Source organism: Martes martes (assembly GCF_963455335.1).
Source record: "Martes martes genome assembly, chromosome: 1".
Taxonomy (NCBI): domain Eukaryota; kingdom Metazoa; phylum Chordata; class Mammalia; order Carnivora; family Mustelidae; genus Martes; species Martes martes.
Genome location: NC_137888.1, coordinates 166,291,919 through 166,307,262, shown reverse-complemented (window position 1 = coordinate 166,307,262; position 15,344 = coordinate 166,291,919). Strand labels below are relative to the sequence as shown.

Genomic DNA, 15,344 nt, shown 5'->3' with positions numbered 1-15,344 from the left:
TTCCTTCATCATTATTGTTATCAACACAGTTAATAACAGTAATAACACATGCTTGCAGAGCACCAGACAGTTGGCAAAGCATTTCAGCGCCCAAAAGCCTGTCCTCCTCACAACAGCCCTGTGAGGTAGGTTTGGTGCAAGTACAACCCCAAGCCCCTCCCCTCCCCATGGCCTCTCTGGCTCAGAGAGGTCGAGTGATGGCTCAGGGTCACACAGCTGTGAGTGGTGGAGCCGGGACTTGAACCCGTGCTCTATCCACTACACCCCGCTGCCTCTCATGGAGAAGAGGCAGGGTAGTGTAATGGAGAGAGCACGGGCCGAGCGGCAGACTGGGCCTTCCTGCAGTCACGGTGTCGTCCCAGGCTCCCTGGAGGCGGTGGCAGTGGTGGCAGGTCCGGCTCTCCATGCCTGGCCTTCCGCTTGGGCAGGGTGGGCAGCAGGCCTGAGAGGGTCTGCCGATGTCCTGTGCAACTTCCTGCTGTTAACGCTCTGGCTCCAGGGGTGGTGGAGGTGGGTGGGGGTCCTGCCGGGGGTGGAGCCAATGGGCCTGCTGGGGCTAGGCCCTGCTGCTTTTGGGGACACCCCCCACTCCGGCCCCCTGACCCCTGTCCTTTCCCTGGCCACACAGAGGTCGCCTAGTCATTGGTTTCCCAATGGAATTTAGTATAAATGCTCCAAACGGGCCTTGCTGCTGGGTCATAATGTCCCAGGGGTCCTCAGAGGTGAGTTTGCACATGGAGGCTGCAGGGAGAGCTAGGGGTTGGGAGGCTGGAGGGCTGGGGTCTTGCACTGGCCCTGCCTTCTGGGGTGCTTTACACTCCTGCTCCGGGCCTCAGTTTCCCCAGCTGCAAATCAAGACCAGACCAGGGTTCTCTAGGGAACTACAAGTGTCCTGGAAGGCTGCCAAGTCACAAGTTGGAGCATTTCTTTCTCACAAGAGGGACCACTATTTCCATAGGACTCTCAGGGGATTCAGGACCTCAGGGCATCAGAAACTACTGGCCTTACATGAAAAGAGGGGTAAAGGGCAGGCCATACAGGTCCTACAGTGGGTCCTGGCCTGGAGGATGCTGTGGGGAGAGTCGATGGATGTGAATCCATATAGAACCTTCTGGTAATGGTATTGCATCAATGCTGAGCTTCCTGAGTGGCTAGCTGTGCTGTGGTCACACATTTCTTTTCTTTCTTTTTTTTTTTTTTAAGATTTTATTTATTTATTTGACAGACAGAGATCACAAGTAGGCAGAGAGTCAGGCAGAGAGAGAAGGAAGCAGGCTCCCCACTGAGTAGAGAGCCCGATGTGGGGCTCGATCCCAGGACCCTGAGATCATGACCTGAGCCGAAGGCAGAGGCTTTAACCCACTGAGCCACCCAGGCACCCCTGGTCACACATTTCTTAAGAGATACACCTGAAGCGTCAGGGGGCAAAGGGCTATCATGACTGCGTGACACAGAGAGGCTCCCGGGAACAAATGGGGCAAAATGGTAGCAACAGCTGAATCAGAAGGAAGGACATTCAGGTGTTCTTTGCACTCGCCTTGCAACTCTCCTGAAAGTTTGAAATGGTCTTAAAATAGAAAACTGAAAAAAAAAAAAAAAAAAAACAAACCATGCCCAGGGCAGAGTTTGCCCTCCAGGTCTCACCTACATGCTGCTTGATCCACACGGGCTTTTAAACAAATGGGGATTTCTTGCCAACAGTTAAACACTGGGAGAGTGTACATGAAATGTGGGTTCTGGCTCCCCTTGCACTGAGAACGCTGCGGCCACACTGGGGCTGGGCTTCTGCGGGCAGCAGTGAGAAGCAGTCATGTTCTTGATTTGGTGCTGTGCTCTCCCTGCTGACCCCATGCAGGGGGGACCTTGTGACTTCTGAACATTTTACTCTGCCTGGCCTGTGTCTGCCTGTCCATCCTGGGAGATGAGCTCCAGGCCTTTGGGATTTTCTTTGTGCCCTGATCCCTGGGCATATCCAAGTCTTTCTGAAGGCTGGCCTGTGCCCATTTGTCAGATGGGGAGACTGAGGACCTGAGGGGCAGAGGTCACAGCTGAAGCTGACAGAGGTTTGGGACCTGGGTGTTCTGCCTTCAAATGCTGTGCTTGCTCCACACCACACAGCCCCTCACGGCAGTACCATTTACAAAGGACAGTGACATCCATCCATGCATGGGGTCCCCACAACAGCCCTGTGGGGTAGGCAGGAGGGAAGGGCCCCCCAGCAACTCCTCCACTGCACAGATACCAACATGGGGACTCAGGGAGGTGAATGGACCTGTCCAGGGTCACAGGCTAGGCATGCTTGGGCCAAGTGCCCCCAGCGCCAGAGTGTTCTTTGCTTTCCTGTAGGGTGCACCAGTGTGCTAGACACCCCAAGGGGGTTTCTGCACAACCATGGGGACCCCACAGCTGCCCCTAGCCTGGTCCCTCTCTCTTCCCCAGGGGGCATTCAACTGGAAGGCCCAGCAAGGCCTCCCCACCCAGGGAAAGGTCGACGTGTCTGTCATGCACAAAAATGAGCATCCAGATGGCAGTTATCCAGAGTTCAGAGCGCTGGGGAAGAGAACAATCAAGGAAAACCCCTTGGAGGAGGCAGGCTCATGCAGGCTGAAGGAGGGGAGGAGCTGGATGGGGAAGCTCAGAGAGGGGGAAAGGGGAGATATTCAGGATGAGAGAAGAGAGGGGGAAATGGACACTTTGACACAACCTCATCAGCTGGGGGTCACCTCATTTTATAAGCGAGGAACTAGAAGCTCAGACAAGGTAAGAAGCTTGTCCAGGGTCTCCCAGCAAATGAGACAGCAGGGATTTGAACCCAGACCTGTTTCACCACCCAAGTCCAGGCTCCACCTAAGGAACGGGGAGGGAACCAATCTGTCATGGGCATCTGTCAGCTCTCACAGGGCTAGGGAGGGGCTTCCCCTACATCACACACCAGGGCCTCCCCACGGTCCTCACGGGTCAAGAGAAGGGGTGCAGCATGCCCAAAGCCACATAGTGAGTTCATTCCCAAGCCCAGATCTGCCTCAGTCTAGCCCAACCTGGCCTTTTCTACAACAGCCTCAGCCTCCCTCCTCTCTCTGGCAGATGGTGCTTGAGCTGCTGTGCTGTGCGGGGCCCAGGGACGGAGCTCCTGGTAGCTTCATGCTCAGGGTTTCCAGCTGCTGGACGGCTCTGGGTGAGAGGAGGAAGTACAGGGGCATTGCAACAATGATGGTGTCTGTCCATCTGCATATGGCCAAGGCTGGATGGGACCCATACAAGTGAGACCAGTAGATCTCTTTGGGTGGTGGGACTGGATGCATTCTTCTCTTCACTGAGTTTGCACTCAGCCAAATTCAGCCCACATTAGGGGGCTGTGCTCGAATGGACCAAGCACAGCATGGGTGCCATGGGATGAAATGGGGAGTCCCAAGCCATCTGGGGGTAACTGTCCAAGGGCAGTGGTGGGCAAAGAAGGCTTTTTGGAGGAGGTGGGGGCTGAGCAGATGCACAGGAGTTAAATGTGTAACAAGGAAGGGAGAGGACCATCTAGGAGGAGGGAGCAGCCTCAGCTGGGGCAGGGCGGGGGGAACAAAGTAAGGTGCATCTCCAGCAGAGGTGCAGGGCGACAGTGGGTGTGATGAATCTGTGACATGTATGCCTGGGAGGGCACTGAATGCACTGACCATCCAGGGCTTGGGTCTACCCTACAAAACCCCCAGCACTCCACAGCCTGTCGAGGTTCTGCTCACACACAATCAGTGACCAGGAACTCCCTACGTTTTGGCAGCCTCTTTTGTCTAGAATGGTTCTAACTATTACAGAATTATTCTATTACTAATTAGACTGCCTTCTATTGGGCTGACTCTTCTCCTTCCCCTTCCCCCACATCTCTCCGTGAGCCTGGGCTAAGCCACTTGCCCCTCCCAGCCCCATGCAATTGTGCTTCTGAACACCAGTGTTGCAGTTCATGGCCAAGGGTCACTTTCTTCAGTCTAGCTCACCCTGCACTCGGGCAATCTTGGTGGGTCCTGCCTCTTGCTTTCTTTTTGTCATCCTCCCTGCACTCATGGTCTCTGCAAAGTTGGTGGGCACACTTTACATACTGAAACAGGACAGAGCTCCAGTGAAGACCACTGGATTACCAGCAATCCAAGAATCAGTACAAACCCACCAGAATCTCCCAGGCTCTAGCATATCCTGCTCTCTCTTGCACACAAGGATATTGCAAGGGACCCTGGCTGCTGTCTCCTGACATCCAGAGGCCTGGGGTCCACACTATTTGCCTGGGCTTCCAGCTAGAAGTAAAGATTAAGACTAAAAAAGTTGATTTGGCTTGGGCTGGCTAGCTGACTTTTCATCTATCTCTGCCCTGTCCAAGTCTCTTCCAGAGTCTCCTTGCAATAGTGCCCATCTCCTTGGCTGGTCTGGGGTACATCAAGTCAGTGATTCTGAACAAACATTTTCTCTCCTCAGCCTCCTGCAAGGTACCCTCCTTTCCCTTCTCCAAACTGTCTGGAACATTTGTCACCCATCCATTCAGGCTCAGGGGCTCCACCTGACTTCTACTGATTCAGATGACCACCAGGCCACTTCTCCCAGGGATGACTGCCTCTCTGCTAACCACTTCAGCTCAGGGGGTCAGAACCAGGGCCACAGGGCCATGACAACTTACAGAACCCTCATGTGGCCCTAAATTCCAAGAAGGCATTCAAGGCTTTCTATGATTTCTTAGACTCCAAGGCCTTTTTGCACTTGCTGTCCCTCCACCTGGAATGTTCTTTCTTTTCTCATTGTGCTGGTTTCAGCTCTAAAGCAACCTCCTCAGACAGGCCTTCCCTGACCAACAGGGTTCCTGTCCCTTTCCTCAGAGTTTCTATTTCATTATAATTAATGTCTTCATCTGAATATTTGAAATTACCTTATATATTTGCTTGCTTGTTCCTTTATTGTCTAGATTCTAACCTTCAGGATGGCATGGACATTATTTGTCCTACCAACCACTGGCACACAGTAGCTACTTAATAAATGTTCGTCAAATAAATTCTGAATAAATAAATGCCCCAGCTCTGATTCTCATTTCTTTCTACCATCCTACCCTGCAGACCTGTTGATCTTTCTCTTTGTATTGCAAGGACATCCCATATTCCTTCAGGCCTCTGTGTCTTTGCACACATTTGTCTCCAGTAAGAGGCCCTTTCTCCACACTTCGGGTGAGTTCCTACTCTTTAGAACCCTGGGCAATTCCACTTTTGGTAGTTCTGCTCCTTTTTTTTTTTTTGGCTTTCTCACCTCTCTCTCACTCCTCTACTATGGATGATCTGTTTGCAGGTCTGCTTCCCCTAGCCTCTGTGAGCTGGGGTCTCTCAAGGTCAGGGGAGGCTCTGAGTCATCCTGGGTCCAGTGCTCAGCACAGGGCCTGGCCCAGCACAGCTGCTGCTCAGAGGATGTTTGCTGAGCAGTGCTGGACAAGGAGACCCTTCGTGTGTCCCTGTTAGGGGGGTGTCACATCCAGCTGGGGACTCACCTCTGCAGGGTCTCTCTGCCTCCTCTCTTTCCCTCTGCAGCAGCCAGAGGCAGATTTAAAAAATGTACGTGTGACCAGTTCACTGCTGAAAACTATTTCAGATGATTCTCATCACACTTAGAAAATTTCCAAGCTCCTGACCATGGCCCACGACATCTGGGCCCTCCACCACCTCCATTTTGCTCACAATCTTCCTGCTTTAGTGTCTTTGCACTTGCTGTTCCCTCCGTCTGGTATACATTTCCCCCCAAAAGTTACAAAGCCAGCTCTCTCTCCTCATTCACAACACAACTCAAACATGGCCTTCCCTGATGCCCCCGGCCACCTGCCTTCCATTGTTCTGCTTTATTTCCATCATATACCTACCACCCTCTGGGGGCTTTGCAATGCCCATCTCCTCTCACTACACCACAAGCTTCTCTAGGCAGTGGTTTCATCAGCCTCACTCCCTGCTGTATCCCCAGCACCAAGCCCAGTGCCTGGCCCATGGTAGGTGTCCCAAATAACTGTTACCTGAGGGAATCTTAGCTATCCCTGACAAGAACAGGCTTTGGTGTCTGACTTTCCAGAAGGCCATGTCACTAGAAAGTAAGTTCTGTGAGGGCAGGGATTCTCTGTTGACGTTATTTACTATACTATCCCCAGGGCCTGGAGCAGTGCAGAGGGCACAGTAGGCTCAAAGTACGTTTGTTGGGGGAAAGGGTCTGGAGCCAAGGAACAAATCTCTGAGAACTTCCAGCCTCATGACAGGGACACAGATGGCCCCGCAGCAATGAGGCGGGAACTGGCAATGGGAGTGAGCCCGCCGTTGGGCCACATCTCACCTGACAGCAGCATGGGGTCCTTGTCCACGGACTTGCGCACCTGGTCAGACTCCCCGGTCAGGGAGCTTTCATCAATCTTGAGGTCATTTCCCTGGATGAAGAGGCCATCGGCAGGGAGGAGGTCACCTGGTAGGGGGAAGGGCAACAGACTCAGCAGGGTCTCAGGTGGCTGGCAGGTCTTGGAACATTCCCTTAAAGGTGTGATTGCAAGGTCAAGTTCACCATTGGGGACCTGTTGCCTTGAGGTCCCGGGGTGTGGAACTAAGATGGTGCCCATTACAGGCAATCGGCAACTGAAACGTGGAGCCAACGTGAATGGCACAAGGCCTAGAGGGCAGAGGCTCGGCCAAGAACAAGTACATGCCCTAGCTCGAGTGGGCATGTACTTCGGTTTATAAAGCGCTTCTCTTGGCCTCGTGTGGATTTGGGGTCCAGTTTTCTCAACGATTCATGCTTCTCTGTCTCAACTATAGTTTGGGAAATTGTTTTGGGAGGGACGAGTCTATCTTGACTATGCTGAGGAGACCTTAAGACAGGCACATTATCAGAGGAAACCAAGCTCCCTCAAGCAGAGTGAAGAGGGCATGGCAATCTCTCCCCCATCTTCTGCCTCTACTTACCCAAGACACATCTTGCCTAAACCTCCTTTGGTGCCAGCCAGCCTGACCACTTTCTCTATGGCAGTATTATAGGCCTAGAATGTTTGCTCATCTACATCCATTCCCTACAACACATTCTCAAGCCTCCAAACCAACCAAGAATAGCCCAATCAGATATAGGAAATGGGTATCATCTCATAAACCCATTCTGAGTGTTAGTGGTCCTTGGAGTATTGTGTTGGGAAGACTTTTCTGTCTAATCTCTGAGCTGTGATTGATTAGTAATGTCTGCTACAGGTGTAGATTAGGAGAAAAGTAGCACATGTGCCCTGTATTTGCCATTTCTGACTTTACATAGATTTTGGAATCCTACCTCCTCTAGGAAGTAGCCTTCTACTTCCCAAAGGATCTCAGAAGACATCCTGGCTCAGGATTAGCCTTCAGGGACTGACTCCCTTCCCTGGGCCAGCCTCTCTGGGCCTGCCTATCCTGTCCCACCTCCGCCCAGACTCGAGCTCTAACACCTGGCCCTGTGGCTGGGACACTTACCATATTTGACCTGGGCGATGTCCCCAACAACAATCTCGGCCACAGGGATCTGGACCACCTGGCCAGCCCGAACCACGGTGAACTTCTGCTCTTGCTCAATGCGGCTCTGCAGGCCCCGGAACTGCTTCTCTTTGCTCCAGTCATTGAAGGCCGTGACCAGGACCACACAGATGACTGAGAGGAGGATGGCCGCCCCCTCGATCCAGCCGGCCTCTGCCTCCCCTTCATCCTCTGCCCCGCCCTGGGCTGTCGCACATCCTGCAAAGAGCAGAGGGAAGTCGGCAGGGTGGGGTCAGCCAAGCAGGAGGAGCCTACAGGTCTGGAATTAAATCCCAGCTCATCTGAGTAAAAAAATGGTGGTAATTAGATGAGCATTATTAAATTTATTCAATGTGTCTGGGTGGCAACCCCTTCAGGTTCCTGCTTTCATTCTAGGTGTGAGATCTTGGGCAAATGACTTCACCTTTGGAAACTCAGTTTTCACCTCTGTAAAAAGGGATGAATATTCTTTGTCTGGGGGACCTATTGTGAGGGTTGAATGTCAAGGTGAGGTCCGTGGTGGTTCTAGCACAGACGGGCACAGGGGAGAGGCCTGATTCATGAGAAAAGAGGAGTGAGGATGTAACAGAATGAAGATGATCAGTTCTGCACGTGCTTTAGGGCCTAGAGGGCAGTTCTGATGATGTGCTTTCCTTCCGTGCTTCCAGCAACTGTGAGGCTGGTCTCCAGATAGCAGGCCCAGGAGTGGGGAGGGGGTGGGGGGCAGGAACCACAGCTCTAGCCGTGTCCAATGGGCTGGTAAGAATTCTGCCACTGCCCCTGTACGATCCTAGGTAACTCACTATCCTCCCTGAGCTGTAGTGTCCTATGCAAAATGGGAGTCACTGAGACCTTCTTCCAGGTTCCAGGAGAGGACGGTGTAAGCCCAAGCCAGAACTCAGGGTATGACATTTATGCCCTCCCACTACACAGCAAGGACACCCACAGTCCAGGCTGTGGGCTGCTTATCTGTCCTACAGTGACACTGTATCCCACACCCTCACACCACTGAACCTCTCATTCTGATTCCCCAGACTGCTTGAGACTTGCCAGTCTCACCTTGTGAACAGAAAAGAGCAGACACATCTGATACAAAGGCCTCACATCCTGCCCATGGAGTGCTGAGTCCTAGGGCCTCTCCAAATTCCTCCACACACCCTGCCTCCCACATCCCCACAAGGATCCAGGGAGGGAGAATTATTACCTCCACTTACAGATGAGGAAACTGAGGCTCAGAGAAGGGAGGGGACAGCCAAGGTGGGTGCTGCAGCCAGGACTAGCCCAGGCCCTTTTTCCCACCAGAAGATGGTGAACAGCCTTCTCCATGGAAAGTGACCCCGAGCAGCATCCTCCGACTATCCATCCCTGGAAAACTCAAGAGGTTCCCTTTCAAGGTGGCTGGGCAGAGGACTGGACCATTCACAAATCACTTGCACCAGGTGTTCATTTTAATTCTCAAGGTGGCCAAGAGAAGTGGTTCAGAGAGGGGTGGCTACTTACCTGGGGTCAGACAGCAGATCTGGGGTTTGAATCCAGGCGTGAAATCTGACACTGGACTTAGCCTTCCCATTGTCCCTGAGCCCAGTGACCTCCTCTGCCATGTGCTGGCCTCACGTTGCCAAAGACCCATGGCTGACTGGAAGCCCAATTCAGTCCCAAGGAAGAGAGAACAGTTTCAAGAGATCCTGGCAGGAGCTTCTGGGAAGCCAGGGGTCAAAGGCAACATGGCAAAAAGGCCAAGTGGTATCAGAGAATGTTTTCCAGCGCTCAGAGGGGTGGAGATCAAGGTTAGCTGGTGGGCCTAAGCTTGGGATGGTCCAGAATCATGAGGCTCAGCAATATGTCATTGGAAAATTCCATGGCTTTCACTGAACCAATCACTTCTTGCAGGCTAGTAAATAACCACCTCATTGTACAAGGTCTTCGATGTCACTCTTTCTTTTGGAATTTCAGGCTTCTCCAATAATTTTAAATTGTTTAGCTGAACCAGCCTTTAGTGCTAATGATCATTATAGTCGTGCTTATGCTAACTGACATCAGGCCAGCCTTGGCTTCGAATTCCAGCTGCGCTACTTCACTGCTGCATGCCTCTCACCTAGCTATTTAACCACTGTGCCTCAGTTTTTTCATCTGGAAAATGGGGGTGAGGACAGGCACTCCATCGTAGGTGGCTGAGAGGACAGAGGGACACAGTGTTTACGTAAAGCCCTCACCTCACTGAGCACACGGAGTGAAAGCTGCTGTTCCTTGTTGCCTGATAAATGGGATGTGTAAATGCATTTGAGCTCCACAGCCAGGCTGGAAGGGAACCTCGGACATCCAGCTGGAGCTCAGCACCAAGTGATGACCGGGGGAGGGGAACCAGGGTGCCCTTTCTCCATCATAATTGACACCAGTGGAAGCCCCAGAGACTGGGGAACTCGGATGAACCTTGCTAAACAGAAACCCAGTCCACGGAAATGTGCTCTTTTGGGCTTTGAGTGAGTGACTTGAGATGTGGAGCCCCGGTGCTTTGCTTTATGGGACTTTTGTTACCCTCTGCCTCTGCTAGTTGCTTTGTAAATGGGAAGACTCTTGTGTGCTTCATCGATGGGCCTCCCCATTACATATCACAGCAGTTACTGGAGCATTTAGGACACTCACAGATAGCTCAAGACCACAGAAATTTGGATTCTGGGACTATTAAGACCTGACTTCAAATCCAGGCTCTGCTGTGTGACTTTGGGTAAGTGACTTGGCCTCTCTGAGTCTCAGTTTGGACAGCTGTAACATGGGATGACTTTGTGAACCCAGAGCCCAGTAAGGAGCTGGCCTATATTGGACACACGATAAATGTGGGTCTTCTCTCCACTTTCATGAGCTACTCTCCTTGGACTGGCTTCTGGAAGCCAAGGGTATGGTGTTTGAGCAGGATTCACTTTGTTTCCTTGACTCCCAACCCTGCCTGTTGCCTTTGCCTATTCAATACCAAGGAGCCCTTTGGGTCCTGAGGGTACTCTGTCAGCAAAAGCCCATCAGTTTTTGTTTCCTTCTGAGAACTGTCTGATGGTCACACATTGCCTTGGAATGGCCAGAAATTGGGGCTGTGGATTGCTGGCTTCAGCCTTCAGCTGCCAGGAGCTGCTGGACCCTGGGAACAAGCCCATTGCCCCTGGTGCAGCTGGGGGGAAGAGATAAGGAAAGGGAAGGAAGGGGGGCTCTGAGCAGGCCTGCTGAGGTCTCTTCTGGGGGGACCCTTCAGACTGGATCTAAAGATTGTAGCCAGAGGGTCTGGGAGCCTGTGGCTGCTCTCTCTGGACCTGGGGATTTATAGGGTTTGGTTTTTGTCCATCTGAGCTCAGGGAAACTGCTCGACCTCTCTGGGTCTATCTCTACTTGTCCATCAGTAAAATGGGGAAGCTGCTTCCTAGATGGTGACTGGGCCCTGGCATCAAAGAAGAGTCCTTGAAACTGGAAGAGACACAAATATTTTCTAAGCACCTACTATGTGCCTGTCACTTGGCTGGAACTCTGACACTAGGGCAGCTGTCACAGGTAGGGAGTTGGGAGCATTGAGTGTGCTAATCCCAGGCCTGGGATTAGCATGTACATGGGTGTACCTCTGACAAGTATCTGGAGGTCTCTTAGCCAAGAAAGCGAACAGGAAAGGGCTGTGGGTGTTTCAAGTTTCTACAGGTTCCAAGTCCATCACTAGCCTCATTTTGGATATAACTGATGAAGTCTGAGTCTGACTTGGCAGGGCGGCGGTCCTGGCAACATGGAAGGTCCAGAGCTCTGTGTACGGGTCTGGGAACTGGAGAGTACAGGAAGTTTACTCTGTGGGGCTGGAATATATGCAGCTACCCTCATCCACCCAGATCCTGGCCTGAGCTAGTGTCTCAGCTGGAGGCAGGGAGGGGCCATGGAAAGCACCAGAAGACATGGGTTTATCTAGTCCCAATGCCTAACAAGCTGTGTGACCTTGGGCAAGTCCTTCCCTGTTCGGGGCCTGGGTTCCCACCTCTCTAGAATGGAAGAGGTTGTAGCCATCTGTTAGGAGGCCTATCTGCAGGGCGGCTCCTTCTGGCGCACACTAGGACCTTGATTCCTGCTCCCACCGCACCCCCCCCCACCATCTGCCCTCTGACTTCTAATCTCATGCTACACTGGGTCACAGGAAGCCACTTACTTGGGTGGCACTGACTCAGTCCCATCCCTTCCTGAGGAAACGCAGCTGAGGGATGGGAGTGTGGGCTCGGAAGCTAGAATGTCTGGGTCTGAGTCATGGTTCTGCTGCTTCCTAGAGTGTGACCTAGCAAGTCATTTACTGTCTCAGGACTTTGGCTCCTGGATGATAACAGCAGCTACCTACAGGGTTGTTGAATCTCTACTCAAACGAATCTCTACTGTAAATGCTCCCAACTAGTGGTGGCTATAAAAACAGTAAGAAGAATTATCATTATTGTTACGCTGTGTGTTGCACCCTTAGCTTAGTTCCAGGCTTATTCAAATAGTCATGTACAATCTTCTTCTACATGTTCTATGAAAAGCAGCAAAGACTGCTTCCTAATATGCAACTCTTATAATGTCCTCATTGAAAGTTCATCCCAGAATTCACCATCAGGGGCACCTGGGTGGCTTCAGTGGGTTAAGCCTCTGCCTTCGGCTTGAATCATGATCTCAGGGTCCTGGGATCGGGTACCGCCTCGGGCTCTCTGCTTGGCAGGGAGCCTGCTTCCTCCTCTCTCTCTCTCTGCCTGCCTCTCTGCCTACTTGTGATCTCTCTCTGTCAAATAAATAAATAAAATCTTAAAAAAAAAAAAAAAAGAATTCACCTTCAGGGGACATGCTGTCTTTCTAAAGCACTATTTTCCCTCCTTGTGGAAGCTTGTGCTATGCGAGTCATCCTAATTCCCTTCCTGCCCTGTCTGCCAGGAAGCTCAAAGTCAAATTTAAATCTCAAGCACAGTAGCAAATATAGTTGGTTTATTCACTTCCATTCCTTTCCTGTCTGACTTCCTATTTGACTTTTTCTTGTGAAATCTGTCTTTCTTGTGTCTTGAAACGCTCTCTGGAAAGAGGTCATGCAGGATAAAAAGCAACTTAGTAATATTACATATAAAATTGAGGTAGTTCGCCCAATAGACTTGTTTATCTCATTTCTTGAGCAACTCAGGCTTGGGAGAGGGTGAAAGGACAGATGTTCAAGGAATTTCAGAGACCACCTCCTTGTCTGGGGAAATGAGGCCCATGATGGTTATTTCTTATAAGCTATTCACTTTTTATTTGCTTGATTGAAGTAATGAACATAGTAGGATTATCTCTTTAGGCAGTGCATTAATTAGGAAAATGCTGAATCAAAATTAATAACAAGTATTTACAATATCCTACTAATGAAAAATCAAATTATAAAAATCTAACAAAACAATATATCTTATGGGAGCCCCTTTATCCCATAGTATGTGTGTGTGTGTGTGTCTGTCTGTCTCTCTTCCTCTATTGTGTGACATAGGTTTGAACGACTTTGCCATCGTAAAGGAAAGAGTCATCGAGTTGATAAAGTCCTAGCCCAGAGCAGGTGCTCGGTTTCTGGAATGAAAGGATGAGGGAAAGTTGAAGTTTTCCATTAGGAGTCTGAGTTCTGACTTCGAGAAGAGCATCTCCTGCAGGATGCTCTCTGGATGAATGGGACAGTGCTTCCTCGGTCCACAGAGCGGTGTCCCCATTCAGAATACGGGGACACATTTTGGGAGGCCCTCTTGATATCGGGCCTCCTCACTTGGGAAACATATTCAGCATCAGCCCCGTGAGTGTGTGCACGATACTGAACCAACCCTGGGACAGGATCGTGAAACAGGAGGAGTGGCATGGATGTTGAGTCCTTCTCACGCACTGTGCAAAAGATGCAATCCAAGGGGAGACTGGGAGGAGGAAGCCTGGGGCAGCCACATGCAAGGTGGTAGCCGATCCAGCACCTACTCAGTGACCTTGAGCGAGTTAGTGCCTTATACCTTGTTTTCCTCACCTTTAAAATGGGCATAATCATGGCCTTTGCCTCATGGCGTCTTTGGAAGATGACATCTCAGCCCAGAGCTTGATGGGCTGTAAGTGCTCAATAAATGCTCACTGTGGTTATTCTCACTGTCGGTGCAATTCTTATGTCTCACACGAGGGAAAACTGGGGGCCAGGGGCTCTGGGAGAGGCCCTACCTCCTGGGCCTGTGTTCCCTCACTTGGGTGCCCTGGGATGTGGCCAGGCTGCTTGTTGCTGGGTGGGGAACAGGGGTCTTACCTTCATTGCTCTCTCCAGGTGGGTGGTAAAAGGACAGCCCCAGGGAGATGATGGCCGCGATTTCCAGGATGATCAGCGTCACGTCTTGTAGTGCCTCCCACACCAGCTGCAGGAAGGTTTTTGGCTTCTTTGGAGGTATAAAGTTTTGCCCGAAAATCTGCTTTCTCTTTTCCAGATCTGGAGCGGTGCCCGGCAAACCTGGGGACAGAATGCAGAAAGGTTGGCTTGGGAGGCCTGGGAGAGATGCTTGGGTTTCAGGGAATTGTCCCAAGTGGGGATGGCCCCGTGGCGAAGCACAGAGAAAGAGGGAACACAAAGCAGGAAACTTGCAGGCACCAGTTGGGAGCCTGGTGCCCAATACTCACTTCCGGCCCGCAGTGTGCTTCTAGGAAATGCCAGAGACACCCCGCAGTGGGGTGAATAGTAACCCCACCCCCAAATGATATGTCCACATCCTCATCCCTGGAAACTGCGAATGTGAACTTCATTAGGAAAGTGGTCTTTGCTGACGTCATTAAGTTAAGGATCTGGGGATGAGATCGCCCTGGATTATGCAGGTGAGCCCTGAAACTAAGGACAAATGTCCTTTCAGGAGACAGAGGGAGAAGACCTAGACCCAGAGGGCACAGGCTCTGTGAAGACAGAGGTAGAGATGGCAAGAGGCAGCCACGAGCCAAGCAATACCAGAGCCACGAAGAAGCCCAAAGAAGCTAGGAAGGGAAGGTGCTCTAGAGTTCTGGAAGCAGCACGGCCCTGCTGACACCTCACCTCCAGACTTCTGGTCTCTGGAGCTGTGAGGGAATAAAGTGCCCTTGTTCAAAGCCGCCCAGTTTGTGGTCACTTGTTACGGTGGCCACAGGAAGCAAATACACAGCACCAGGCCCACCTTGTACCGCACCCTTGCTCCTGCTCTGCATTTCCCCCTGCCCTCCCCGCTGAGCACAGACTTGGAAACCTCTGCCTGGGTTCAAAACCCAGGCTGTGCCTCCAGCTCTCTGAGCCTTGGTGTCCTCCTCTGTGATGGCGATGGTGACTGTTGCCAGCGCATGAGTGGCTGTGAGCATCTCATGAGATAACCCACAAGATCAGTGTTTGTTGAGCACCTACTACGTGCCCAACCCTGTTCCAGACACTGGGCAAGAGCAGTGAGGGAGACAGGCAGAGCGACCGCCCGGAGCAGCTGGCCGCGCAGAGGATACACGTGACATGCTCAGGTGGCATCTGCGGGGGGGTGGTGGTGGCAGACACTCAGTGGAGGCCAGCGGTCCTGGTCTATCCTGTGGACCAGGAGGCTGGAGCGCAGTCCTCATCATGCAGGCCCGGGACACAGTGGTCTGCTTCCAACCCATCATTTCTTCACTTCCAGATAATTCTCCCTGACTCACCAGTCTGATCCTCAGTCCCTGCTCAGCGACTCTGGGAGGCTCCTCATGGCCTCCAGAATGAAGTCCACCTCTCTCAGCCTGGTGCTCTGGCCTCTTGATCTCAACCCGAGCCTCGCGTGCAGGTGTATTTCCACTCCTTGGCCCGCCCCTGGCCACACCAGGCCAGTCCCT

At 51.8% G+C, this 15,344-nt stretch overlaps 1 protein-coding gene across 2 annotated transcripts in view; it reads right to left on the bottom strand.

Annotated features, from left to right (window-relative positions):
- The window catches only part of ATP2B2 (ATPase plasma membrane Ca2+ transporting 2), a 371,578-nt gene that overhangs the window by 64,299 nt on the left and 291,935 nt on the right, over positions 1 to 15,344 (bottom strand). For both annotated transcript variants that reach the window (XM_080796558.1, XM_080796557.1), the window contains exons 5-7: positions 13,789 to 13,986; positions 7,479 to 7,736; positions 6,331 to 6,456 (exon numbers count right to left, since the gene is read on the bottom strand). In XM_080796558.1, coding sequence (XP_080652684.1) covers positions 6,331 to 6,456; positions 7,479 to 7,736; positions 13,789 to 13,986 — 582 coding nt within the window. The remainder of the gene's footprint in view (positions 1 to 6,330; positions 6,457 to 7,478; positions 7,737 to 13,788; positions 13,987 to 15,344) is intronic.